At 46.1% G+C, this 27,420-nt stretch overlaps 1 protein-coding gene across 1 annotated transcript in view; it reads right to left on the minus strand.

Annotated features, from left to right (window-relative positions):
* Window positions 1-1,163: 1,163 nt before the first annotated feature.
* The window catches only part of LOC106593810 (regulator of G-protein signaling 3), a 32,429-nt gene continuing 6,172 nt past the window's right edge, over window positions 1,164-27,420 (minus strand). Inside the window, exons 4-6 of the mRNA XM_045709729.1 lie at window positions 20,894-21,024; window positions 3,522-3,688; window positions 1,164-2,164 (exon numbers count right to left, since the gene is read on the minus strand). Of these exons, the coding sequence (XP_045565685.1) occupies window positions 1,994-2,164; window positions 3,522-3,688; window positions 20,894-21,024 (469 nt within the window). The 3' untranslated portion in view covers window positions 1,164-1,993. The remainder of the gene's footprint in view (window positions 2,165-3,521; window positions 3,689-20,893; window positions 21,025-27,420) is intronic.

A 27,420-nucleotide genomic window follows, 5' to 3' on the forward strand; every position in this document is an offset into this window, starting at 1 on the left:
AGATTTGAGCCTAATTAATTTATTTCAATTGACTGATTTCCTCATATGAACTTTTAACTCAGTAAAAATGTTGAATTTTGGTGCATGTTGTGTTTATATTTTTGATCAGTATAGTTCTACAATTTATCTTCTTAAAATCAGATTTTTAAACCCCAAACATTAATCCCGGGTTTACGTTGGTTACATTTTAAATGTAATCCGTTACTATAGTTACCTGTACAAAATTGTAATCAGTAACGTAACTTTTGGATTACCCAAACTCAGTAACCGTAATGATTACTTTCAGTTATGCTAGCAGCTCCCCATAGACTTCCATTCATTGCGCTGATGCTAGTTAGCGTTAGCTCGCGAAACTACCTCAAAACTTCCTTCATATTGGACACAGAGATATATAGTTTATTTCCTTAGCGTTACTCAGCAACCTCACAGTGTTTAGATAGATAGCACTGAGATCCATCTATAATGACCAACGACTACGTGAATTTATTCCTCTTTAAAATAGTTCTGACAAACCACATTCAAAACTAAGTACAAAGAAATTATACACTTGAAAGAAATTATTATATTCTTTGTTTATCTGTTGGATTCTCTTCAGATTACTGTTTAAAAATATGTACAATGGAGCATTTAGTGAATAGGTTTCTCTTTTGGTTTTCATACGCTGTTTAGTACACTGCAGTCACGTAAGAACAGCATCAAACCAACACTGATTTTGTTTGCCAGAAGCCTGATGGGACATCCCCTACTTGTGTTATTGTAATGTAAGATGGCTTACTTGGAAACAATACCATTTTTGAATTATCTAGCGACAAATGATCTGTTTTGATATGTTAATAAAACCATCTATCTGATCTGAGGGATTATAAGGTGACATCTTTGAAAGGAATCACTTTTTCAAAAAGAGTTCCTGGAGGCAATCTAGGTTACTTCCTTGTACGGCCCTCCTCCCCCTCCTCCCCCCTCCTCCACCCTCCCCCCCCCTCCTCCACCCTCCTCCCCCCTCCTTCCCCCCTCCTCCACCCTCCTCCACCCGTGTGAACTGTTTTGGGTTTCACAAAATGCGTTGTCCTTTTTAACTAGTGCGGCATCTTGCTCTACTTGTTTTTCCTTTGTCCACGCTGGCGGAATTCCATACGTGCTCATTGGACCGTGGGTGACCTATCGGCTTCTTAGCTGCTCTGCTACGAATGATGCCAACAAAAAGAGGATGTTTAATGATAACAGACAATGATATCGGCAGTTTCGCACTCGTTAAGTCGTGGAAAAAATAGGTCCCTGTCTCGTAACCTCTGTTGATCGATTGGCAAGCTCCTTCAATCCAAACCCCATGGCATTCCCAGCTGTCATTTCCCCAAGCTACTTCACACCCGAAGCAGAACAGAACCTAACAGAACGCCCTGGGTCATGTTCATTAGGCACTGAAACAGAAAGGGACTACCTGGACTTGTCCAATAAGGAACTCTCATTTTCGTTTTGCTTTGAAAAACATTGAAAAAGTTTTTCTGTTCCATGCCCAAATGAACACAACCCTGCTCATTAACGTGAATGACTAAACCCCAAACCCTCTTTAACTCAACATTATGTAACTGCATCTCCTGCAACAGTCCTACCCTATATCCACAACAGATAGGTCTCAGTTTTCCACCCTTTCCCAGTAAGCACTTACACACCCATCATAGATTCAAAAGCACTGGATTGGAGTTTCCTTTCCACCATTGTTAAATCCATGTAAGATAGTGTGCAAGTGTACACTTTAGGAGAAGGGTGGAGAGTGGAGAATAGGGACAAAGCCTTAGGTCCCCATTCAATTCGTATTGCAGAAAATTCAACGCTACAGCGTGATTGAAATGTAAAAGTCATTTCAGATTGAGCCATCATATACAGCGTTTAACGTGAACGTAGTCTCCCCGAACGCTGGCACATTGCCTATACATTTCAATCGAGGCTATAGTGCTGAACTTCCACGATACGGATTGAATGGAGCCGTTAGTCTCTAGTCAGCCTGGCCCAGCAGGGTGAGGTAGATGGTGGACTGGAGGAAGCGAGGGTAGCAGTCTGTATCCAGGAGGGAGTAGATGCGTTTCTGGGCGTGGGATAGGGAGGTGTGTGATGGGGCCTGTAGGAGCTGTGTGGTTAGATCTCTGGTCTTACTGTCCAAGTTCACCTGAAAGGGAGAGAGAGAGAGAGAGAGAGAGAGAGAGAGAGAGAGAGAGAGGCAGAGTGGGAAAGGGAGGGAGGGAGAGAGAGAGGCAGAGTGGGAAAGGGAGAGAGGGAGAGAGAGGCAGAGTGGGAAAGGGAGGGAGAGAGAGAGAGAGGCAGAGTGGGAAAGGGAGGGAGGGAGAGAGGTAGAGTGGGAAAGCGAGAGGGGGAGAGAGAGAGGCAGAGTGGGAAAGGGAGAGAGGGAGAGAGAGAGGCAGAGTGGGAAAGGGAGGGAGAGAGAGAGAGAGGCAGAGTGGGAAAGGGAGGGAGGGAGAGAGGTAGAGTGGGAAAGGGAGAGGGGAGAGAGAGAGGCAGAGTGGGAAAGGGAGAGAGGGAGAGAGAGAGGCAGAGTGGGAAAGGGAGAGAGAGAGAGAGAGAGGCAGAGTGGGAAAGGGAGGGAGGGAGAGAGGTAGAGTGGGAAAGGGAGAGGGGGAGAGAGAGAGGCAGAGTGGGAAAGGGAGAGAGGGAGAGAGAGAGGCAGAGTGGGAAAGGGAGAGAGGGAGAGAGAGAGGCAGAGTGGGAAAGGGAGAGAGGGAGAGAGAGAGGCAGAGTGGGAAAGGGAGGGAGGGAGGGAGAGAGAGGCATAGTGGGAAAGGGAGAGAGAGAGAGAGAGGCAGAGTGGGAAAGGGAGAGAGAGAGAGAGAGAGAGGGGAGAAAGAAGCAAGAGCGGGAGAGGTATGGAGAGACGGAGGATGAGAGAGAGAGGGGCAGCGAGAGAGAAAGGCAGTGGGAAAGAGAGGGAGATGGAGGCAGAGAGAGAGAGGGGAGAGAGTGAAAGAGGGAGAGGATGGGGATGGAGGGGAGAGAAAGAGGGAGAGGACGGGGCATGGAGGGAGAGAGAGAGAAAGAGGGAGAGGACAGGGCATGGAGGGAGAGAGAGGGGAGAGAGTGAAAGAGGGAGAGGATGGGGCATGGAGGGAGAGAGAGAGAGAAAGAGGGAGAGGACGCGGCATGGAGGGAGAGAGAGAGGGGAGAGAGTGAAAGAGGGAGAGGACGGGGCATGGAGGGGGAGAGAGAGGGGAGAGAGTGAACGAGGGAGAGGACAGGGGATGGGTGAATTAACTGGTTTAACAAACACACCACCGTGCAGAAGGAAGAAGATTACAGAATGGTAGATGGAGAAAAGAAAGAGAAGCCCATTTACAGATAAACTGATAGAAAGACCGGCTAGCCCACAGATGAACAGATAGACCGATAGAAAGACCGGCTAGCCCACAGATGGACAGATAGACCGATAGAAAGACCGGCTAGCCCACAGATGAACAGATAGACCGATAGAAAGGCCGGCCAGGCAGGTTAAAGTATAGACACATTCTATATACCTCTCGTGGCGCTCCCGCATCAATATAGGTGGCAGTGATCGCCTTGGCCCGTTTGTGCAGGCTGAAGTTGTTGGACGAGTTTCTGTACTGCTCACAGGCCAGATAGAACTGCAGATTCTCCTCACTAAACTCTGAGCGAAGGAATGCTCCAAACACAGACACACCCGCTGGAGAGAGGGAGGGGAAGGGGGAGGGGGGAGAGGGAGGAGTATTAGGGTTTATGGAAGTACATTTAGGACGTCACTAGAGGGGAAGACGAGGAAGGGGAGACAGATGGGATGTTCACACACACCATTGGCCAATACATTGACATGCAAACACACATTTTTCCCTAACTCTAACCTGCAAAAACCTTAACCCCAAAACCCAAAACCTAACCCTTAAGCTTAAAATAGCATTTGAACAAATTCAGGACCTGAAAAAAATCATGACATTTCAAAAAAGTTATTACACACACACAGAAATATACACAGACTGTAAAGTACTAATCAATCATAGAATTTTTTCCCCCAGTATATTTTCATTCTTGCTATCTTTAATCAGTCACACATTCTCTCTCTCTCTCTCTCTCTCTCTCTCTCTCTCTCTCTCGACAGTGGGTTGCAACATGTTTTTGTGCAGACTGAGTGGGGGTGGGGAAAGGAAGGAGTACAGAAGATTGCTGACACAGTGGTTACAACATGTCATTGTTCACACACCGTGACTGGGATAGACAGGGCAACACAGTAACACGTACGCACACACATACGGGTTTGTTTACCTATCCTTGTGGGGACCAAATAATTGATTCCCATTCAAAAATCGTAACACCAACCGTAACCCTTAACCTAGCCGCATCGCGAACCAGAAAAACGGGAAGCCTGGGGAAGTTCCATGGCAGAAATTAGGTAAAGAGGGGTCAGCACCAGATGTAAATCAGTGACAACTCGCAACACGTCAAACAATCAAATGCTTTGCTTGGGCGGCGCTCTGGAAGGCGCTCACCAGTTTAGTGCCGTAGGAGCAACAGTCTACAATGCTGGCCATATCAATATTTTCTATTCTAGACGTAAGTGATATTTGGCTGTAAAGGCTAGCATGAGGGACAAGTAGCTAGCCAGCCACATTGAGTTATTTTTGTCGTTGTTGAAAAGTCAGCTAACCTTGTAAGTTACCTACAGTAGGTATAACTAACTAGCTACTAGCTAGCTACTATTAGAAAGCAAAAAATTTATAAAAACAGCATATTATTGACCTGAAAGGTTTCCTGTGTTAGCCCAGTCGCTAGCTTATGCAGGGTCAGTGATACATAGACAGTTCCTGGTTGCTATGGGAGCTGCAATCACTTTGCTAGCAACATCGCTAAAATGAATTAAATAAAATGTACCTCATAGAATGTTTCCTGTGATGCTAAATCTCCTGTAGCCTAATTGTCATCTCCTTATTTTCTTACAAGGGTTGGATTTGCACAAAATTTGATGTCAGCACTTAAAAGGCATGTACAAAATCTGGTATATTCTTTACTTTATATACATTGTCTACTGGTATCATTTTAAATTCAGAACGTATAGGTCAACATGTAAACAATGTGTAAGTTTAGCTATTCTCTGATGACAGATGCCCACAAGGCCAGTAATGCCATCATTATGTAGTCCTATGGCTGCATTGGCGACACATGCCATATGATAAGCTGCAAAATGTATTCTCAAAGCTGATTTAGTGAAATAGAGAGAGAGTGACAAACAAATAAAACATATTAGAGATCTTACAACTAGACAAAAATGAAATGTTCATTTGAGAATACAACACAGAAACACAGACAAATTACAGACAGAACCCCTTCCCCTCTTTATTGCAGGATTGTGATATGTGATTAATCAACACTGACACTAGTTCATTTTGAATAACAGTTCAACAATTAAAACACGTTTAAACACTTCACTTAAAATAATCAAAACTTCATCACTTCAGAATGTATAACTAAGCTAAAGACCATCAAGGACATCAACCACCCGAGCCACTGTCTGTTCACCCCGCTATCATCCAGAAGGCGAGGTCAGTACAGGTGCAACAAAGCTGGGACCGAGAGACTAACAAATAGCTTCTATCTCAAGGCCATCAGAGTGCTGCCTACATACAGACTTGAAATCATTGGCCACTTTAATAAATGGATCACTAGTCACTTTATTAATGACACTTTAATAATGATGTTTACATATCTTGCATTACTCATCTCATATGTACAGTTGAAGTCGGAAGTTTACATACACTTAGGTTGGAGTCATTAAAAACTAGTTTTTCAACCACTCCACACATTTCTTGTTAACAAACTATAGTTTTGGCAAGTCGGTTAGGACATCTACTTTGTGCATGACACAAGTAATTTTTCCAACAATTGTTTACAGACAGATTATTTAACTTATAATTCACTATCACAATTCCAGTGGGTCAGAAGTTTACAAACACTAAGTTGAATGTGCCTTTAAATGGCTTGGAAAATTCCAGAAAGGGATGTCATGGCTTTAGAAGCTTCTGATAGGCTAATTAACATCATTTGAGTCAATTGGCGGTGTACCTGTGGATGTATTTCAAGGCCTACCTTCAAACTCAGTGCCTCTTTGCTTGACATCATAGGAAAATCAAAAGAAATCAGCCAAGTCCTCAGAAAAGATATTGTAGACCTCCACAAGTCTGGTTCAACCTTGGGAACAATTTCCAAACGCCTGAAGGTGCCACGCTCATCTGTATTAACAACCGCTCAGGAAGGAGACGCGTTCTGTCTCCTAGAGATGAACGTACTTTGGTGCGAAAAGTGCAAATCAATCCCAGAACAACAGCAAAGGACCTTGTGAAGATGCTGGAGGAAACAGGTACAAAAGTATCCATATCCACAGTAAAACGAGTCCTATATCGACATAACCTGAAAGGCCGCTCAGCAAGGAAGAAGCCACTGCTCCAAAACCGCCATAAGAAAGCCAGACTACAGTTTGCAACTGCACATGGGGACAAAAATCTTACTTTCTGGAGAAATGTCCTCTGGTCTGATGAAACAAAAATAGAACTGTTTGGCCATAATGACCATCGTTATGTTTGGAGGAAAAAGGGGAGGCTTGCAAGCCGAAGAACACCATCCCAACCGTGAAGCACGGGGTGGCAGCATCATGTTGTGGGGGTGCTTTGCTGCAGGAGGGATTGGTGCACTTCACAAAATAGATGGCATCATGAGGTAGGAAAATTATGTGGATATATTGAAGCAACACCTCAAGACATCAATCAGGAAGTTAAAGCTTGGTCACATATGGGTCTTCCAAATGGACAATGACCCCAAGCATACTTCCAAAGTTGTGGCAAAATGGATTAAGTACAACAAAGTCAAGGTACTGGAGTGGCCATCACAAAGCCCTGACCTCAATCCCATAGAAAATGTGTGGGCAGAACTGAAAAAGCGTGTGCAAACAAGGAGGCCTACAAACCTGACTCAGTTACACCAGCTCTGTCAGAAGGAATGGGCCAAAATTCACCCAACTTATTGTGGGAAGCTTGTGGAAGGCTACATGAAACGTTTGACCCAAGTTAAACAATTTAAAGGCAATGATACCAAATACTAATTGAGTGTATGTAAACTTCTGACCCACTGGGAATGTGAAGAAAGAAATAAAAGCTGAAATAAATCAATCATTCTACTATTATTCTGACATTTCACATTCTTCAAATAAAAAGTGGTGATCCTAACTGACCTAAGACAGGGAATTTTTACTGGGATTAAATGTCAGGAATTGTGAAAAACTGAGTTTAAATGTATTTGGCTAAGGTGTATGTAAACCTCCGACTTCAACTTTATATGACATTTAATCCCTGGTAGTAGATAGAAGTAGATGAAAGCATTCCAAGAAAGCTTTTAATTTCTATAACAGTAGACTGATGATAGTATTTATGTGTATGTATTTATGAGGCTACCATTTAGACTGTTTTTGTACTCTGCCTGATTGCGATTGTGTGAGCCACATGCCTATAAAGACATTTCCATTCCACAAGAATGGACAATACAGTTTATAATCTGAAAGGAACATTGGCTGCATTTATACTTGTCTTTTGACCAAACAGATAAGCTCCTTTGCCAATAATTGGCCAAAAGATCAGAAATGGGCTGCCTGTCTAAACCCAGCCATCGAGATGTAGGAATATAGCCTATATGTCTACAGGCTCCATATAAAGTGCATTCGGAAAGTATTCAGACCCCTTGACTTTTTCCACATTTTGTTATTTTACAGCCTTATTCTGAAATTGATCTTCATCAATATACACACAATACCCCACAATGACAAAGAGAAAACATGTTTTTAGAAATGTTGGCAAATGTATTATTATATAAAAAATGAAATATCACATTTACATAAGTATTTTATACCTTTTACTTAGTACTTTGTTGAAGCACCTTTGGCAGCGATTACACCCTCAAGTCTTCTTGGGTATGAAGCTACAAGCTTGGCACACCTGTATTTGGGGAGTTTCTCCCATTCTTCTCTGCAGATCCTCTCAAGCTCTGTCAGGTTGGATGGGGAGCGTTGCTGCACAGCTATTTTCAGGTCTCTCCAGAGATATTCGATCAGGTTGAAGTCCAGGCTCAGGCTGGTCCACAAGGACATTCAGAGACTTGTTCCGAAGCCACGCCTGCATTGTCTTGGCTGTGTGCTTAGGGTTGTTGTCCTGTTGGAAGGTCAACCTTCACACCAGTCTGAGTTCCTGAGCGCTCTGGAGCAGGTTTTCATCAAGGATCTCTCTGTACTTTGCTCAGTTCATCTTTCCCTCGATCCAGACTAGTCTCCCACTCCCTGCCGCTGAGAAACATCCCCACAGCATGATGCTGCCATCACCATGCTTCACCGTAGGGTTGGTGCCAGGTTTCCTCCAGACGTGACGCTTGGCATTCAGGCCAAATAGTTCAATCTTGGTTTCATCAGACCAGAGAATCGTGTTTCTCATGGTCTGAGAGTCCTTTAGGTGCCTTTTGGCAAACTCCAAGTGGGCTGTCATGTGCCTTTTACTGAGAAGTGGCGTCCACTCTACCATAAAGGCCTGATTGGTGGAGTGCTGCAGAGATGGTTGTCCTTCTGGAAGGTTCTCCCATCTCCACAGAGGAACTCTGGAGCTCTGTCAGAGTGACCATCGGGTTTTTGGTCACGTCACTGATCAAGGCCCTTCTCCCCCGATTGCTCAGTTTGGCCAGGCGGCCAGCTCTAGGAAAATTCTTGGTGGTTCCAAACTTCTTCCATTTAAGAATTTGATGGAGGCCAGTGTGGTTGGGGATCTTCAATGCTGCAGACATTTTTTGGTACCCTTCTCCAGATCTGTGCCTCGACCCAATCCCGTCTCGGAGCTCTATGGACAACTTATTCGACCTCATGACTTGGCTTTTGCTCTGAGAGAGGTGTGTGCATTTGCAAATCATGTTCAATCAATTGAATTTACCACAGGTGGACTCCAATCAAGTTGTAGAAACATCTCAAAGATGATCAATGGAAACAGGATGCACCTGAGCTCAATTTCGAGTCTCATAGCAAAGGGTCTAAATACCTATGTAAATAAGGTATCTGTTTTTATTTTTAATTCATTTGGTAAAATTTCTAAAAACCTGTTTACACTTTTTTTTATTATGGGGTATTGTGTGTAGATTAATGAGGATTTTAAAAACATTTTCATCGATTTTAGAATAAGGCTGTAACGTAACAAAAGGTGGAACAAGTCAAGGGGTCTGAATGCTTTCCCAATGCACTGTTAGCATTAATGGTTCTCTAATGTTCCACATTCCAATAGGACTACACTAAAGTATGGTGTGTGTGTGTGGGTGGGGGCACATGTAGCCATGACAACCTAGGGTTTATCTTTAACTGACAACAATTTCCCTAGAAGAGCAAGCAAACTAGACAGTTTCCTTTTCAAAGCTTTCCTGGAATGTAACTATCAAAGGAAGGTTACTGAAAACACCCTCCCTTAGTTATTTTGATCCCGTACGACAGGGGTAGGTAACCCTGTTCCTGGAGTGCCGCAGGTACCGCATGTACTAACTAAGCTCCCACACCTGAACAACTGATCTAATTGATCAGTTCAGTGATTGACTAAATTCAACACACCTGGTCTTCCAGGTCAGATAAATCAAAAACATGAAGTGCCTGTGGCACTCCAGGACCAGGGTTGCCTAAACCTGTTTTACAAGATAACGACAGTAAACTGTCACAACAGCGGTGTGGTGGGATGGAATAATACGGGTGTTAGTAACAGGACAGGAGAAATTCTATGTCACGCCCTGACCTTAGAGTTCCTTTTTATGTCTCTATTTTGGTTTGGTCAGGGCGTGAGTTGGGGTGGGCATTCTATGTTCCCATCTATGTTTTGTATTTCTGTGTTTTGGCCTGGTATGGCTCTCAATCAGGGACAGCTGTACATCGTTGTCGCTGATTGGGAGCCATAGCCCTTTTTCCACCTGTCTGTGTGGGAAGTTGTTTTTGCATTGCTGTGAGAAGCCTGCGAAACTGTTCGTTCGTTGTGTTGCTTCTTGTTTTGTTTTTTGCTGGTTGACCGTTTATATTAAAATATGATGAACCCAACCCACACTGCGCCTTGGTCTCATTCCAACAATGGACGTTACAGAACTTCCCACCACAAGCGGACCAAGCAGCGTGGAAAAGAGGACTGGACATGGGAAGACATCCTGGACGGCAAGGGATCCTACACTTGGGAAGAGATCCTGGCCGGAAGGGATCGCCTCCCATGGGAACAGGTGGAGGCACTCAGAAGAGCGGAGGCAGCAGGAGAAAAGGACCAACGGCAACGGTATGAGGGAACACGGCTGGCAAGGAAGTTGTGGGGGGGGCACACGGGGAGTGTGGCAGAGTCAGGTTGGAGACCTGAGCCAGCTCCCCGTTCTTATCGTGGCGTTGTACTGGTCAGACACGCGTTATGCGGTGGAGTGCACGGTGTCTCCAGTGCGCGGTCACAGCCCGGGACGTTACATCCCAGCTCCCCGCATCTGCCGGGCTAGGGAGAGGATCCAACCAGGAAGGAGTATGCCTGCGCAGCACATCCGGCCACCAGTGCGTCTCCTAGGCCCAGGCTACCCTGCGCCTGCTCTACGCACGGCAGCCATCAGTCCTCAGCACAGCCCAGTTCGCTCTGTGCCAGCACTCCGCCCGTGCAGGGCTACAGTTACAACCCAGCCAGGATGGGTTGTGCAGGCTGTGCGCTCCAGACCTCCAGTAGGTCTTCGAGATCCGGTCTATCCTGTGCCTGCTCCCAGAGCCAGGCCTCCTGCATGTCTCCCCAGTCTGGTGAGTCCTGTGCCTGCTCCCAGAGCCAGGCCTCCTGCAGGGCTCCCCAGCCTGGTGAGTCCTGTGCCTGCTCCCAGAGCCAGGCCTCCTGCATGTCTCCCCAGCCTGGTGAATCCTGTGCCTGCACCCAGAGCCAGGCCTACTGCAAGTCCCGCCAGTCCGGAGCTGCCAGAGCCGCCCGCCAGTCCGGAGCCGCCAGAGCCGCCCGCCAGTCCGGAGCCGCCAGAGCCGCCCGCCAGTCCGGAGCCGCCAGAGCCGCCCGCCTGTCCGGAGCCGCCAGAGCCGCCCGCCTGTCCGGCGCAGCCAGAGCGCCCGCCTGTCCGGCGCAGCCAGAGTCGCCCTCCAGTCCGGGGCCCGCTGCGAGGGTCCCCAGTCCGGGGTCGGCGGCGAGGGACCCCGCTCTAGAGGCACCACCAAAGTGGGGTGAGCCAGAGGTGGAGCGGGGTCTGCGTCCCGCCCCTGAGCCGCCACCGCGGATAGATGCCCACCCGGACCCTCCCCTATAGGTTTAGGTTTTGCGGCCGGAGTCCGCACCTTTGGGGGGGGGGGTACTGTCACGCCCTGACCTTAGAGTTCCTTTTTATGTCTCTATTTTGGTTTGGTCAGGGCGTGAGTTGGGGTGGGCATTCTATGTTCCCATCTATGTTTTGTATTTCTGTGTTTTGGCCTGGTATGGCTCTCAATCAGGGACAGCTGTACATCGTTGTCGCTGATTGGGAGCCATACTTAGGTAGCCCTTTTTCCACCTGTCTGTGTGGGAAGTTGTTTTTGCATTGCTGTGAGAAGCCTGCGAAACTGTTCGTTGTGTTGCTTCTTGTTTTGGTTTTTGCTGGTTGACCGTTTATATTAAAATATGATGAACCCAACCCACGCTGCACCTTGGTCTCATTCCAACAACGGACGTTACATTCTAGAAGGAATGAGGAAGTAAATATGACATTATTGTATCTTCCTTGGTCACGGAGTGTGTCCCCAAAAGGCACCCTGTTCCCTATATAGTGCACTACTTTTAACCAGAGTCAATAGTTAAAGTGGTGCACTATATAGGGAAGAGGGTGCCATTTGGGATTCAGTAGGCACACCTATTATAAATGGTTCCAAGTTCCCACCCATGACCTTTCTCACGTAGAACAATCAATCTGAGAACTGGGACTGTGTTCATGAAGTGTCTCAGAGTAGGAGTGCTGACCTAGGATCAGTTTTGCCTTTTAGATCACAATGAATAAGATGACATGGACAAGAGGGACCTGATCCTAGATCAGGTACTTATTCTCTGAGACACTGTATGAATCAAGTGTAAGACAGCAAAAAATGGAAGGATTCAATGATTAGTTTGTTAAATGTGACTCTTTTTTTAAAAATAGAATCCTCTGCTACTTGAGTTCCATCTCTCCCTTTCTCTCCCCACCTGTCACTAAAGGAGCGCAGTTGTTGCTCGTTCAAATAACATTTTATTGGTCACGTACACATACTTAGCAGATGTTATTGCGGGTGTAGCGAAATGCTTGTGTTCCTAGCTCCAACAGTGCAGTAGTATCTAACAATTCACAACAATACACAAATCTAAAAGTAAAATAATGGAATTAAGAAATATGTAAATATTAGGATGAGCAATGTCATTGACTAAATCAGTATTTTAAACATTATTAAAGTTTCTAGTGTTTCATCATTAAAGTGGCCAGTGATTCCAAGTCTATGTACATAGGACAGTAGCCTCTAAGGTGTAGGGTTGAGTAACCAGGTGGTAGCCAGTTAGTGATGGCTGTTTAACAATCTGATGACCTTTAGATAGAAGCTGATTTTCAGTCTCTCGGTCCCAGCTTTGATGCACCTGTACTGACCTCAACTTCTAGATGGTAGCGGGGTGAACAGGCCATGGCAGTTGATGTCCTTGATGATCTTTTTAGCCTTTCTGTGACATCAGGTGCTGTAGGTGTCCTGGTGGGCAGGCAGTGTGGCCCCGGTGATGCGTTGTACAGACCACACTTCCTTGTGGAGAGCCCTGCGGTTGCGAATGGTGCAGTTGCCGTACAAGGCTGTCATACAGCCCGACAGGATTACATTTACATTTTAGTCATTTAGCAGACGCTCTTATCCAGAGCGACTTACAGTAGTGAATGCATACATTTCATACATTTTTTTCTCCGTACTGGTCCCCCTGTGGGAATCGAACCCACAACCCTGGCGTTGCAAACACCATGCTCTACCAACTGAGCCACACGGGACCTGTGTGCTCTCAATTGTGCATCTGTAAAAGTTTGTGAGGGTTTTAGGGGCCAAGACCAATTTCTTTACCCTCCTGAGGCTGAAGTGGAGCTGTTGCGCCTTCTTCTCCACACTGTGTGTGGGTGGACCAATTCAGATCGTCAGTGATGTGTACGCCGAGGAACATGAAGCTTTCCACCTTCTCCACTGTGGTCCCGTCGATGTGGATAGGGGTGTGCTCCCTCTGCTGTTTCCTGAAGTCCACGATCAGATCCTTTGTTTTGTTGACTTTGAGTGAGAGGTTATTTTCCTGGCACCACTCTCACAGGGCCCTCACCTCCTCCGTGTGGGTTGTGTCATCATTGTTGGTAATCAGGCCTACTACCGTTGTGTCGTCTACAAACTTGATGATTGAGTTGGGAGGCGGCATGGCCACGCAGTCATGGGTGAACAGGGAGTACAGGAGGGGGCTGAGCAAGCGACCTTGTGGGGCCCTGTGTTGAGGATCAGCAAAGTGGAGATATTGTTTCCGACCTTCACCACCTGGGGAAGCCCGTCAGAAAGTCCAGGACACAGTTGGACAGGGAGGGGTTGAGACTCAGGGCCCCGAACTTAATGGTGGGCTTGGAGGGTACTATGGTGTTGAATGCTGAGCTATAGTCAATGAACAGCATTCTTACATAGGTATTCCTCTTGTCCAGATGGGATAGGGCAGTGTGCAGTGTGATGGCGACTGAATCTTCTGTGGATCTATTGGGGCAGTAAGCAAATTGACTGGGTCTAGGGTGTCAGGTAAGGTAGAGGTGATATGATATTTGATCGTTACCTAGCCTCTCAAAGCACTTCATGATGACAGAAGTGAGTGTTACAGGGCGATAGTCATTTAGTTCAGTTACCTTTGCTTTCTTGGGAACAGGAACAATGGTGGACATCTTGAAGCAAGTGGGGAAAGCAGACTGGGATAGGGAGAGATTGAATATGTCCATAAACACTCCAGCCAGCTGGTCTGCGCATGCTCTGAGGACGTGGCTAGGGATGCCGTCTGGGCCGGCAGCCTTGCGAGGGTTAACACGCTTAAATGTCTTACTCACGTCGGTCATGGAGAAGGAGAGCCCGCTGTCGTTGGTAGCAGGCCGCGTCGGTGGCACTGTGTTATCCTCAAAGTGGGAGAAGGTGGTGCTTAGCTTGTCCAAAGCAAGACGTCGGTGTCCGTGACGTGTCTGATTTTCACTTTGTAGGTCGTGATTGTCTGGAGACCCTGCCACATACGTCTCGTGTCTGAGCCGTTGAATTGCGACTCCACTTTGTCATATCCTAGTCTGCATGATGAAAACAATCTTGAAGCATGGATTCTGATTGGTCAGAACAGCGTTGAATAGATCTTACCACAGGTACTTCCTGTTTGAAGTTCTTCCTATAGGAAGAGAGGAGCAAAATGGAGTTGTGATCAGATTTGCCAAAGGGAGGGCGGGGGAGGGCCTTGTAGGCATTTCAAGCAGCGGTCCAATGTTTTCCCAGCGCGAGTACTACAGTCAATGTGGTGGTAGAACTTCGGTAGCATTTTCCTTAAATTTGCTTTGTTAAAATCCCCAGCTACAATAAATGCGACCTCAGGATATGTGGTTTCCAGTTTGCATAAAGTCCAGTGTAGTTCTTTGAGGGCCGCCGTGGTATCGGATTGAGGGGGAATATACACGGCTGTGACTATAACCAAAGAGAATTCTCTTGGGAGGTAATACGTTGGCATTTGATTGTGAGGTATTCTAGGTTGGGGGAACAAAATGACTTGAGTTTCTGTATGTTATCACAATCACCCCATGAGTAGTTAATCATGAAACATACACCCAGCCTTTCTTCTCCCAGGAGAGTTCTTTATTCTTGTCTGCGCGATGTACTGAGAATCCAGCTGACTGTATAGACAGGGACAGTATATCCCAAGGGCTATGTTTCCATGAAACAGAGTATGTTACGATCCATGATGTCTCTCTGGAAGGAGATCCTCGCCCTGAGCTTGTCTACTTTATTATCCAAAGACTGAACCTTAGAGAGTAATATACTCGGAAGCAGTGGATGGTGTGCACGACTCCTGAGTCAGACTAGAAGTCCACTCCGAATACCTCTTCTCTGCTGGCAGTGTTTTGGGGGGGTATGAACAAAGGATCCAATTCGGGAAAGTTGTATTCCTGGTTGTAATGATGGTGAGTTACCGCAACACTGATATTCAAAAGTTATTTCCGGGTGTATGTAATAACACAAAAAATTCTGGGCTAATAATGTAAGAAATAACACAAAAAAACAAAGTTGCTTAGGGGCTAGAAGCAGAGCTGCCATATCTGTCGGCGTCACCTTACACAGAGATCATTTGCCAACCCTTCACTCTGCATGGTCAATACAGCAGATGCAGTGGTGGGAAAAGTACCCAATTGTCATACTTGAGTAAAAGTAAATATACCTTAATAGAATATGACTCAAGTAAAAGTGAAAGTCACCCAGTGAAATACTACTTGAGTAAAAGTCTAAAAGTATTTGGTTCTAAATATACTTAAGTATCAAAAGTAAATGTAATTGCTAAAATATACTTAAGTATCAAAAGTAAAATTATAAATCATTTCTAATCCCTTATATTAAGTAAACCAAACATTTTCTAGTTCAACACTGACACTGTTTAGTGAGTCTGCCAGATCAGAGGCAGTAGGGATGACCAGGGATGTTCTCTTGATAAGTGTGTGAATTAGGCAATTTTTTCTGTCCTGCTAAGCATTCAAAATGTAACAAGTACTGTTGGGTGTCAGGGATATTGTAAGTACATATTTTAAGAATGTAGTAAAGCAGAGACACCCCAAACAACTACTTAAGTAGTACTTTCAAGTATTTCTACTTTTTATTTAACTAAGCAAGTCAGTTAAGAACAAATTCTTATTTACAATGACAGCCTAGGAATAGTGGGTTAACTGCTTTGTTCAGGGGCAGAATGACAGATTCTTAACCTTGTCAGCTCAGGGATTTGATCTAGCAACCTTTCAGTTACTGGCCCAACACTCTAACCACTAGGCTACCTGCCGCCCCAACTCAAGTACTTTACACCACTGAGCAGATGCAACAATATGTTACTTTACAACAATGATGCTTTCCACTTAGCTTTTTTTAATGTACATCCACAAGCGTCCTATAATTACACTATTGGTTTGTGTATCTTACTGTCTGCAAACAGCTAGTTTGTCTTTTCTTAGCAAGTTGTGGCTAAAATAAATCGTGTTAGCCGCTACTGCTAAATCGCTAGTTAGCTGGCTAGCTAATAAAATGTACAGAGTCAGAGCAAACGTAGCTAGCTAATACAGGCTGATACCAGTGCTGGTGTATGCCTAAATCAGCCTGTTGTCTGTGCAACAGTATTTTCTAAATCAGAGAGGAATAAGCAAAGCATGAATATGTTAGCTACATAAAGAGAAAACTAAAATTATAGGGTCCCACTCCCCTGGGAAACACTGACCAACACTTTGGTTCCTACCCTGTGTCAATAACGCCTCCATAGAGATTCTAATAGTATTTTAATTCCTAATTCTATGAATGCCTCCCTGGCTTCTTCATTCGTAGTCTTGTCTTACAACACCGTATTCAAAGGGGCCACTATTACACTCCAACTATAGAATTGGAATAATAATTTCCATGATTCCAACAGTTCACCTAAGTATTTTTTATCTAAATTGCAAGTCAAATTGCAATTGCAATATTTGGTTAAACATAAGGCCTAGATTCTATTGCCCATATCATGCAGCCCTACGTGGCAGTGTAGAAATGATCTCAAATGAGATCAACTTTTGTTTGTACTGTTCAATCAAACTTCAAACAATCAGAATGAGAAAGCATCATTTAAATCATTTTAGAAGGTATGTGTTTCCACCCTAGGGTCATGCACAACTCATAAAGCAAAATGGATAACTTTTATTATTTAAAAACATAAAGCACTGTCAAATACCGTCAAAAGAACAAATGTATTGTGATATTTTTCCCATATTTCCCAGCCCTACATTTGGAACACAATCTAGATCATTCGAGACAGTAATCTAAAACGGTCTTACTGTTTTCTATCACATCTATTCATAGTAGCTAGTGGGGTCAGCTGAAGTGTGAACAAGTGCCGCACTCAGCTTTATGGCACCGCACACAGAAACCAATGACGTACGCCGAGACCATACGGCCCTATCGCGCTGACATCACAACACGCTGCAAGACACTCGTGAGCTGAGTTTGAAAACAGGATCAGAGTACACTTTGCTTTTTTCCCCCCTTCCCCTGAGCCCTAGTCTCTTGTGGACAGACTACGTAACATAAATGGTATCAAAACATCTGTCAACAGCCTGTGGGATGTAAACTCAACTCCAAGAGAGAGCATAGAAACAATACACTGCAATAATGACAAGATCAACATCCAACTCTAATTATAAACTGGGTGGTTCGAGCCCTGAATGCTGATTGGCTGACAGCCGTGTTATATCAGACCGTATACCACGGGTATGACAAAACATTTATTTTTACTGCTCTAATTACGTTGGTAACCAGTTTATAATATCAATAAGGCACCTCTGGGGTTTGTGATATATGGCCAATATACCACGGCTAAGGGCTGTGTCCAGGCACTCCGCGTTGTGTCGTACTGAGGAACAGCCTTTAGCCGTGGTATATTGGCCATATACCACACCCCCTTTGGCCTTATTGTTTAATTACAGGCGCCCAGTACACACTCCAGTGCAGGATAGGGTGTCCTAGTCTACTGGTCAGGATAGGGTGTCCTAGTCTACTGGTCAGGATAGGGTGTCCTAGTCTACTGGTCAGGATAGGGTGTCCTAGTCTACTGGTCAGGATAGGGTGTCCTAGTCTACTGGTCAGGATAGGGTGACCTAGTCTACTGGTCAGGATAGGGTGACCTAGTCTACTGGTCAGGATAGGGTATCCTAGTCTACTGGTCAGGAGGGTGACCTAGTCTACTGGTCAGGAGGGTGACCTAGTCTACTGGTCAGGATAGGGTGTCCTAGTCTACTGGTCAGGATAGGGTGTCCTAGTCTACTGGTCAGGATAGGGTGTCTTCGTCTACTGGTCAGGAGGGTGTCCTAGTCTACTGGTCAGGAGGGTGTCCTAGTCTACTGGTCAGGATAGGGTGTCCTAGTCTACTGGTCAGGAGGGTGTCCTAGTCTACTGGTCAGGAGGGTGACCTAGTCTACTGTTCAGGAGGGTGACCTAGTCTACTGGTCAGGAGGATGTCCTAGTCTACTGGTCAGGAGGGTATCCTAGTCTACTGGTCAGGAGGGTGACCTAGTCTACTGGTCAGGAGGGTGTCCTAGTCTACTGGTCAGGAGGGTGTCCTAGTCTACTGGTCAGGATAGGGTGTCCTAGTCTACTGGTCAGGATAGGGTATCCTAGTCTACTGGTCAGGAGGGTGTCCTAGTCTACTGGTCAGGAGGGTATCCTAGTCTACTGGTCAGGAGGGTGACCTAGTCTACTGGTCAGGAGGGTGTCCTAGTCTACTGGTCAGGAGGGTGTCCTAGTCTACTGGTCAGGAGGGTGACCTAGTCTACTGGTCAGGATAGGGTGTCCTAGTCTACTGGTCAGGATAGGGTCTCCTAGTCTACTGGTCAGGAGGGTGACCTAGTCTACTGGTCAGGAGGGTGTCCTAGTCTACTGGTCAGGAGGGTTTCCTAGTCTACTGGTCAGGATAGGGTGACCTAGTCTACTGGTCAGGAGGGTGTCCTAGTCTACTGGTCAGGAGGGTGACCTAGTCTACTGGTCAGGAGGGTGTCCTAGTCTACTGGTCAGGAGGGTGACCTAGTCTACTGGTCAGGATAGGGTGTCTTAGTCTACTGGTCAGGATAGGGTGTCCTAGTCTACTGGTCAGGATAGGGTATCCTAGTCTACTGGTCAGGAGGGTGACCTAGTCTACTGGTCAGGATAGGGTGTCCTAGTCTACTGGTCAGGATAGGGTGTCCTAGTCTACTGGTCAGGATAGGGTGTCCTAGTCTACTGGTCAGGAGGGTGTCCTAGTCTACTGGTCAGGATAGGGTGTCCTAGTCTACTGGTCAGGAGGGTGTCCTAGTCTACTGGTCAGGATAGGGTATCCTAGTCTACTGGTCAGGAGGGTGACCTAGTCTACTGGTCAGGAGGGTGTCCTAGTCTACTGGTCAGGATAGGGTGTCCTAGTCTACTGGTCAGGATAGGGTGTCCTAGTCTACTGGTCAGGAGGGTGACCTAGTCTACTGGTCAGGAGGGTGACCTAGTCTACTGGTCAGGATAGGGTGTCCTAGTCTACTGGTCAGGAGGGTGACCTAGTCTACTGGTCAGGAGGGTGACCTAGTCTACTGGTCAGGATAGGGTGTCCTAGTCTACTGGTCAGGATAGGGTGACCTAGTCTACTGGTCAGGAGGGTGACCTAGTCTACTGGTCAGGAGGGTGACCTAGTCTACTGGTCAGGATAGGGTGTCCTAGTCTACTGGTCAGGAGGGTGACCTAGTCTACTGGTCAGGAGGGTGACCTAGTCTACTGGTCAGGATAGGGTATCCTAGTCTACTGGTCAGGAGGGTGACCTAGTCTACTGGTCAGGAGGGTGACCTAGTCTACTGGTCAGGAGGGTGACCTAGTCTACTGGTCAGGAGGGTGACCTAGTCTACTGGTCATGATAGGGTGACCTAGTCTACTGGTCAGGATAGGGTGACCTAGTCTACTGGTCAGGATAGGGTGTCCTAGTCTACTGGTCAAGATAGGGTGACCTAGTCTACTGGTCAGGAGGGTGACCTAGTCTACTGGTCAGGATAGGGTGTCCTAGTCTACTGGTCAGGAGGGTGACCTAGTCTACTGGTCAGGAGGGTGTCCTAGTCTACTGGTCAGGAGGGTGACCTAGTCTACTGGTCAGGAGGGTGACCTAGTCTACTGGTCAGGATAGGGTGTCCTAGTCTACTGGTCAGGAGGGTGACCTAGTCTACTGGTCAGGATAGGATGACCTAGTCTACTGGTCAAGATAGGGTGACCTAGTCTACTGGTCAGGATAGGGTGTCCTAGTCTACTGGTCAGGATAGGGTATCCTAGTCTACTGGTCAGGAGGGTGACCTAGTCTACTGGTCAGGAGGGTGTCCTAGTCTACTGGTCAGGAGGGTGACCTAGTCTACTGGTCAGGAGGGTATCCTAGTCTACTGGTCAGGAGGGTGACCTAGTCTACTGGTCAAGAGGGTGACCTAGTCTACTGGTCAGGAGGGTGACCTAGTCTACTGGTCAGGAGGGTGACCTAGTCTACTGGTCAGGATAGGGTCTCCTAGTCTACTGGTCAGGATAGGGTGACCTAGTCTACTGGTCAGGAGGGTGTCCTAGTCTACTGGTCAGGAGGGTGTCCTAGTCTACTGGTCAGGATAGGGTGACCTAGTCTACTGGTCAGGATAGGGTGTCCTAGTCTACTGGTCAAGATAGGGTGTCCTAGTCTACTGGTCAGGATAGGGTGTCCTAGTCTACTGGTCAGGAGGGTGTCCTAGTCTACTGGTCAGGATAGGGTGTCCTAGTCTACTGGTCAGGAGGGTGTCCTAGTCTACTGGTCAGGAGGGTGTCCTAGTCTACTGGTCAGGAGGGTGTCCTAGTCTACTGGTCAGGATAGGGTGACCTAGTCTACTGGTCAGGATAGGGTGTCCTAGTCTACTGGTCAAGATAGGGTGTCCTAGTCTACTGGTCAGGATAGGGTGACCTAGTCTACTGGTCAGGATAGGGTGTCCTAGTCTACTGGTCAGGATAGGGTGACCTAGTCTACTGGTCAGGAGGGTGACCTAGTCTACTGGTCATGATAGGGTGTCCTAGTCTACTGGTCAGGATAGGGTGTCCTAGTCTACTTACTCCGACTGGCCAGGAGGTCGTCCAGCGATTCAGCCCACTTATCAAGTTCCACCCGGCTGAACTTGGCGTTGCTGTTGCCCACCTGACTCCACTGGTGCATCAACGGGAGGCGAGATCTCCGCTCTTTAGCACTGTTAAGGAGGAGAGGAAGGGTGAGAAAGATACAGAGAGAGGAGGGGTAAGGAGAGAGACAGGAAGAGATAGGGAGAGGGGGAGAGGGGGTGAGGGGGTGAGGGAGGGAGAGGGAGAGATAGTTAGACAGGAGAAGAGCGAGGAGAGGGAGAGACAGGGAGAGGGAGCGATAGGGAGAGGGAGGGAGAGAGAGAGGGAGAAATAGGGAGACAGGAGGGGAAAGGGAGAGGGAGAGAGGCAGGGAGAGAGGGGGGAGAGGAAGGGTGAGAGAGATACAGAGAGAGGAAGGGTAAGGAGATAGACAGGAAGAGATAGGGAGAGGAGGTGAGGGAGGGAGATAGAGAGATATGGAGACAGGGAGAGGGAGGGAGACAGGGAGGGAGAGAGAGATGGAGAAATAGGGAGAGGGAGAGAGAGGGAGAGACAGGGAGAGAGGAGGGGTAAGGAGAGAGAGAGAGACAAGGAGAGGGAGACATAGGGAGAGGGAGAGACAGGGAGAGAGGAGGGGTAAGGAGAGAGGGAGAGAGAAGGAGAGGGAGAGACAGGGAGAGGGAGAGACAGGGAGAGAGGGAGGGTAAGGAAATAGGGAGATACAAGGACAGGGAGAGAAAGGGAGAGGGAGGGAGAGACAGGGAGAGAAGGGGGGGAAAGGGAGAGAAGGGGGGAGAGAGGGAGACAGGGAGAGACAGGGAGAGAGGAGAGAGGCATCAGATTTCATGATGACACCACCCCTCATTTCCACAACTGTTTGACTCAGTATCATTACAACCTTAAGGGTGAATGAGGTCCGGATGGGAATCCTTTCAAACGGAACTTCTTAGGCTACGTCCCAAATGGCACCCTATTCCCTATGTAGTGCACTACTTTTGACCAGGGAAAGTACATAATTTTCCCTATTTAGTGCACCAATATTTACCAGAGCCCTATGGGCTACATAAGGAATAGCAGCCAGGGACTGCACAGTCTATTGTCCACAGTCTATTGTCCTCAGTCTATTGTCCTCAGTCTATTTCCCACAGTCTATTGTCCACAGTCTATTGTCCACAGTCTATTTCCCACAGTCTATTGTCCACAGGCTATTGTCCACAGTCTATTTCCCACAGTCTATTGTCCACAGGCTATTGTCCACAGTCTATTTCCCACAGTCTATTGTCCACAGGCTATTGTCCACAGTCTATTTCCCACAGTCTATTTCCCACAATCTATTGTCCACAGTCTATTGTCCACAGTCTATTGCCCACAGTCGATTGTCCACAATCTATTGCCCACAGTCTATTGTCCTCATTCTATTGTCCTCATTCTATTGTCCACAGTCTATTGCCCACAGTCTATTGCCCACAGTCTATTGTCCTCATTCTATTGTCCACAGTCTATTTCCCACAGTCTATTGTCCACAGGCTATTGTCCACAGTCTATTGTCCTCATTCTATTTCCCACAGTCTATTGTCCTCATTCTATTGTCCACAGTCTATTTCCCACAGGCTATTGTCCACAGGCTATTGTCCACAGTCTATTGTCCTCATTCTATTTCCCACAGTCTATTGTCCTCATTCTATTTCCCACAGTCTATTGTCCACAGTCTATTGTCCACAGTCTATTGTCCTCATTCTATTGTCCACAGTCTATTGTCCACAGGCTATTGTCCACAGTCTATTGTCCTCATTCTATTTCCCACAGTCTATTATCCTCATTCTATTGTCCACAGTCTATTGTCCTCAGTCTATTGTCCACAGTCTATTGTCCTCATTCTATTGTCCACAGTCTATTGTCCTCAGTCTATTGTCCACAGTCTATTGTCCACAGTCTATTGCCTACAGTCTATTTCCCACAGTCTATTGCCCACAGTCTATTGTCCTCATTCTATTGCCCACAGTCTATTGTCCTCATTCTATTGTCCACAGTCTATTGTCCTCATTCTATTGCCCACAGTCTATTTCCCACAGTCTATTATCCTCATTCTATTGTCCACAGTCTATTGTCCTCATTCTATTGTCCACAGTCTATTGTGCACAGTCTATTGCCCACAGTCTATTGTCCTCATTCTATTGCCCACCGTCTATTGTCCACAGTCTATTGTCCTCATTCTATTGCCCACAGTCTATTGCCCACAGTCTATTGTCCTAATTCTATTGCCCACAGTCTATTGTCCACAGTCTATTGCCCACAGTCTATTGTCCTCATTCTATTGCCCACCGTCTATTGCCCACAGTATATTGTCCACCGTCTATTGCCCACAGTCTATTGTCCACAGTCTATTGTCCTCATTCTATTATAGACCATCTATTGCCCACAGTCTATTGCCCACAGTCTATTGTCCTCATTCTATTATCCACAGTCTATTGTCCACCATCTATTGCCCACAGTCTATTGTCCACCGTCTATTGCCCACAGTATATTGTCCACCGTCTATTGCCCACAGTATATTGTCCACCGTCTATTGCCCACAGTCTATTGTCCACAGTCTATTGCCCACAGTCTATTGTCCTCATTCTATTGTCCACCGTCTATTGCCCTCATTCTATTGCCCACATTCTATTGCCCACAGTCTATTGTCCTCATTCTATTGCCCTCATTCTATTGTCCACAGTCTATTGTCCTCATTCTATTGCCCTCATTCTATTGTCCACCGTCTATTGCTCACAGTCTATTGCCCACACTCTATTGTCCACAGTCTATTGTCCACCGTCTATTGTCCTCATTCTATTGCCCACAGTCTATTGTCATTCTATTGTCCACCGTCTATTGCCCACAGTCTATTGTCCACCGTCTATTGTCCTCATTCTATTGCCCTCATTCTATTGCCCACAGTCTATTGTCCACAGTCTATTGTCCACTGTCTATTGCCCACAGTCTATTGTCCACAGTCTATTGTCCACAGTCTATTGTCCACCGTCTATTGTCCTCATTCTATTGTCCACAGTCTATTGCCCACAGTCTATTGTCCTCATTCTATTGTCCACCGTCTATTGCCCTCATTCTATTGCCCTCATTCTATTGCCCAAAGTCTATTGCCCACAGTCTATTGTCCTTATTCTATTGTCCACTGTTTATTGCCCACAGTCTATTGTCCACAGTCTATTGTCCACAGTCTATTGTCCACCGTCTATTGTCCTCATTCTATTGTCCACTGTCTATTGCCCACAGTCTATTGTCCACAGTCTATTGTCCACAGTCTATTGTCAAGTCTATTGCCCACAGTCTATTGTTCACAGTCTATTGCCCTCATTCTATTGCCCACAGTTTATTGCCCACAGTCTATTGCCCACAGTTTATTGCCCACAGTCTATTGTCCTCATTCTATTGCCCTCAGTCTATTGCCCACAGTCTGTTGTCCACAGTATATTGTCCACCGTCTATTGCCCACAGTCTATTGTCCACAGTCTATTGTCCTCATTCTATTATAGACCATCTATTGCCCACAGTCTTATGCCCACAGTCTATTGTCCTCATTCTATTATCCACAGTCTATTGTCCACCATCTATTGCCCACAGTCTATTGTCCACCGTCTATTGCCCACAGTATATTGTCCACCGTCTATTGCCCACAGTATATTGTCCACCGTCTATTGCCCACAGTCTATTGTCCACAGTCTATTGCCCACAGTCTATTGTCCTCATTCTATTGTCCACCGTCTATTGCCCTCATTCTATTGCCCACATTCTATTGCCCACAGTCTATTGTCCTCATTCTATTGCCCTCATTCTATTGTCCACAGTCTATTGTCCTCATTCTATTGCCCTCATTCTATTGTCCACCGTCTATTGCTCACAGTCTATTGCCCACACTCTATTGTCCACAGTCTATTGTCCACCGTCTATTGTCCTCATTCTATTGCCCACAGTCTATTGTCATTCTATTGTCCACCGTCTATTGCCCACAGTCTATTGTCCACCGTCTATTGTCCTCATTCTATTGCCCTCATTCTATTGCCCACAGTCTATTGTCCACAGTCTATTGTCCACTGTCTATTGCCCACAGTCTATTGTCCACAGTCTATTGTCCACAGTCTATTGTCCACCGTCTATTGTCCTCATTCTATTGTCCACAGTCTATTGCCCACAGTCTATTGTCCTCATTCTATTGTCCACCGTCTATTGCCCACAGTCTATTGCCCACAGTCTATTGCCCTCATTCTATTGCCCTCATTCTATTGCCCAAAGTCTATTGCCCACAGTCTATTGTCCTTATTCTATTGTCCACTGTTTATTGCCCACAGTCTATTGTCCACAGTCTATTGTCCACAGTCTATTGTCCACCGTCTATTGTCCTCATTCTATTGTCCACTGTCTATTGCCCACAGTCTATTGTCCACAGTCTATTATCCACAGTCTATTGTCAAGTCTATTGCCCACAGTCTATTGTTCACAGTCTATTGCCCTCATTCTATTGCCCACAGTTTATTGCCCACAGTCTATTGCCCACAGTTTATTGCCCACAGTCTATTGTCCTCATTCTATTGCCCTCAGTCTATTGCCCACAGTCTATTGTCCTCATTCTATTATAGACCATCTATTGCCCACAGTCTTATGCCCACAGTCTATTGTCCTCATTCTATTATCCACAGTCTATTGTCCACCATCTATTGCCCACAGTCTATTGTCCACCGTCTATTGCCCACAGTATATTGTCCACCGTCTATTGCCCACAGTATATTGTCCACCGTCTATTGCCCACAGTCTATTGTCCACAGTCTATTGCCCACAGTCTATTGTCCTCATTCTATTGTCCACCGTCTATTGCCCTCATTCTATTGCCCACATTCTATTGCCCACAGTCTATTGTCCTCATTCTATTGCCCTCATTCTATTGTCCACAGTCTATTGTCCTCATTCTATTGCCCTCATTCTATTGTCCACCGTCTATTGCTCACAGTCTATTGCCCACACTCTATTGTCCACAGTCTATTGTCCACCGTCTATTGTCCTCATTCTATTGCCCACAGTCTATTGTCATTCTATTGTCCACCGTCTATTGCCCACAGTCTATTGTCCACCGTCTATTGTCCTCATTCTATTGCCCTCATTCTATTGTCCACAGTCTATTGTCCACTGTCTATTGCCCACAGTCTATTGTCCACAGTCTATTGTCCACAGTCTATTGTCCACAGTCTATTGTCCACCGTCTATTGTCCTCATTCTATTGTCCACAGTCTATTGCCCACAGTCTATTGTCCTCATTCTATTGTCCACCGTCTATTGCCCACAGTCTATTGCCCACAGTCTATTGCCCTCATTCTATTGCCCTCATTCTATTGCCCAAAGTCTATTGCCCACAGTCTATTGTCCTTATTCTATTGTCCACTGTTTATTGCCCACAGTCTATTGTCCACAGTCTATTGTCCACAGTCTATTGTCCACCGTCTATTGTCCTCATTCTATTGTCCACTGTCTATTGCCCACAGTCTATTGTCCACAGTCTATTATCCACAGTCTATTGTCAAGTCTATTGCCCACAGTCTATTGTTCACAGTCTATTGCCCTCATTCTATTGCCCACAGTTTATTGCCCACAGTCTATTGCCCACAGTTTATTGCCCACAGTCTATTGTCCTCATTCTATTGCCCTCAGTCTATTGCCCACAGTCTGTTGTCCACAGTCTATTGTCCACAGTCTATTGCCCACAGTCTATTGTTCACAGTCTATTGCCCACAGTCTGTTGTCCACAGTCTATTGCCCACAGTCTATTGTTCACAGTCTATTGTCCACAGTCTATTGCCCACAGTCTATTGTCCACAGTCTATTGTCCTCATTCTATTGTCCTCATTCTATTGTTCACAGTCTATTGTCCTCATTCTATTGCCCACAGTCTAATGTCCTCATTCTATTGTCCACCGTCTATTGCCCTCATTCTATTGCCCTCATTCTATTGCCCACAGTCTATTGCCCACAGTCTATTGTCCTCATTCTATTGTCCACTGTCTATTGCCCACAGTCTATTGTCCACAGTCTATTATCCACAGTCTATTGTCCAGTCTATTGCCCACAGTCTATTGTTCACAGTCTATTGCCCTCATTCTATTGCTCACAGTCTATTGTCCACAGTCTATTGTCCTCATTCTATTGTCCTCATTCTATTGTTCACAGTCTATTGCCCACAGTCTATTGTCCACAGTCTATTGCCGACAGTCTATTGTTCACAGTCTATTGTCCTCATTCTATTGTCCTCATTCTATTGTTCACAGTCTATTGCCCTCATTCTATTGCTCACAGTCTATTGCCCACAGTATATTGTCCACCGTCTATTGCCCACAGTCTATTGTCCACAGTCTATTGTCCTCATTCTATTATAGACCATCTATTGCCCACAGTCTATTGCCCACAGTCTATTGTCCTCATTCTATTATCCACAGTCTATTGTCCACCATCTATTGCCCACAGTCTATTGTCTACTGTCT

Source organism: Salmo salar, chromosome ssa27 (assembly GCF_905237065.1).
Source record: "Salmo salar chromosome ssa27, Ssal_v3.1, whole genome shotgun sequence".
Classification (NCBI taxonomy): domain Eukaryota; kingdom Metazoa; phylum Chordata; class Actinopteri; order Salmoniformes; family Salmonidae; genus Salmo; species Salmo salar.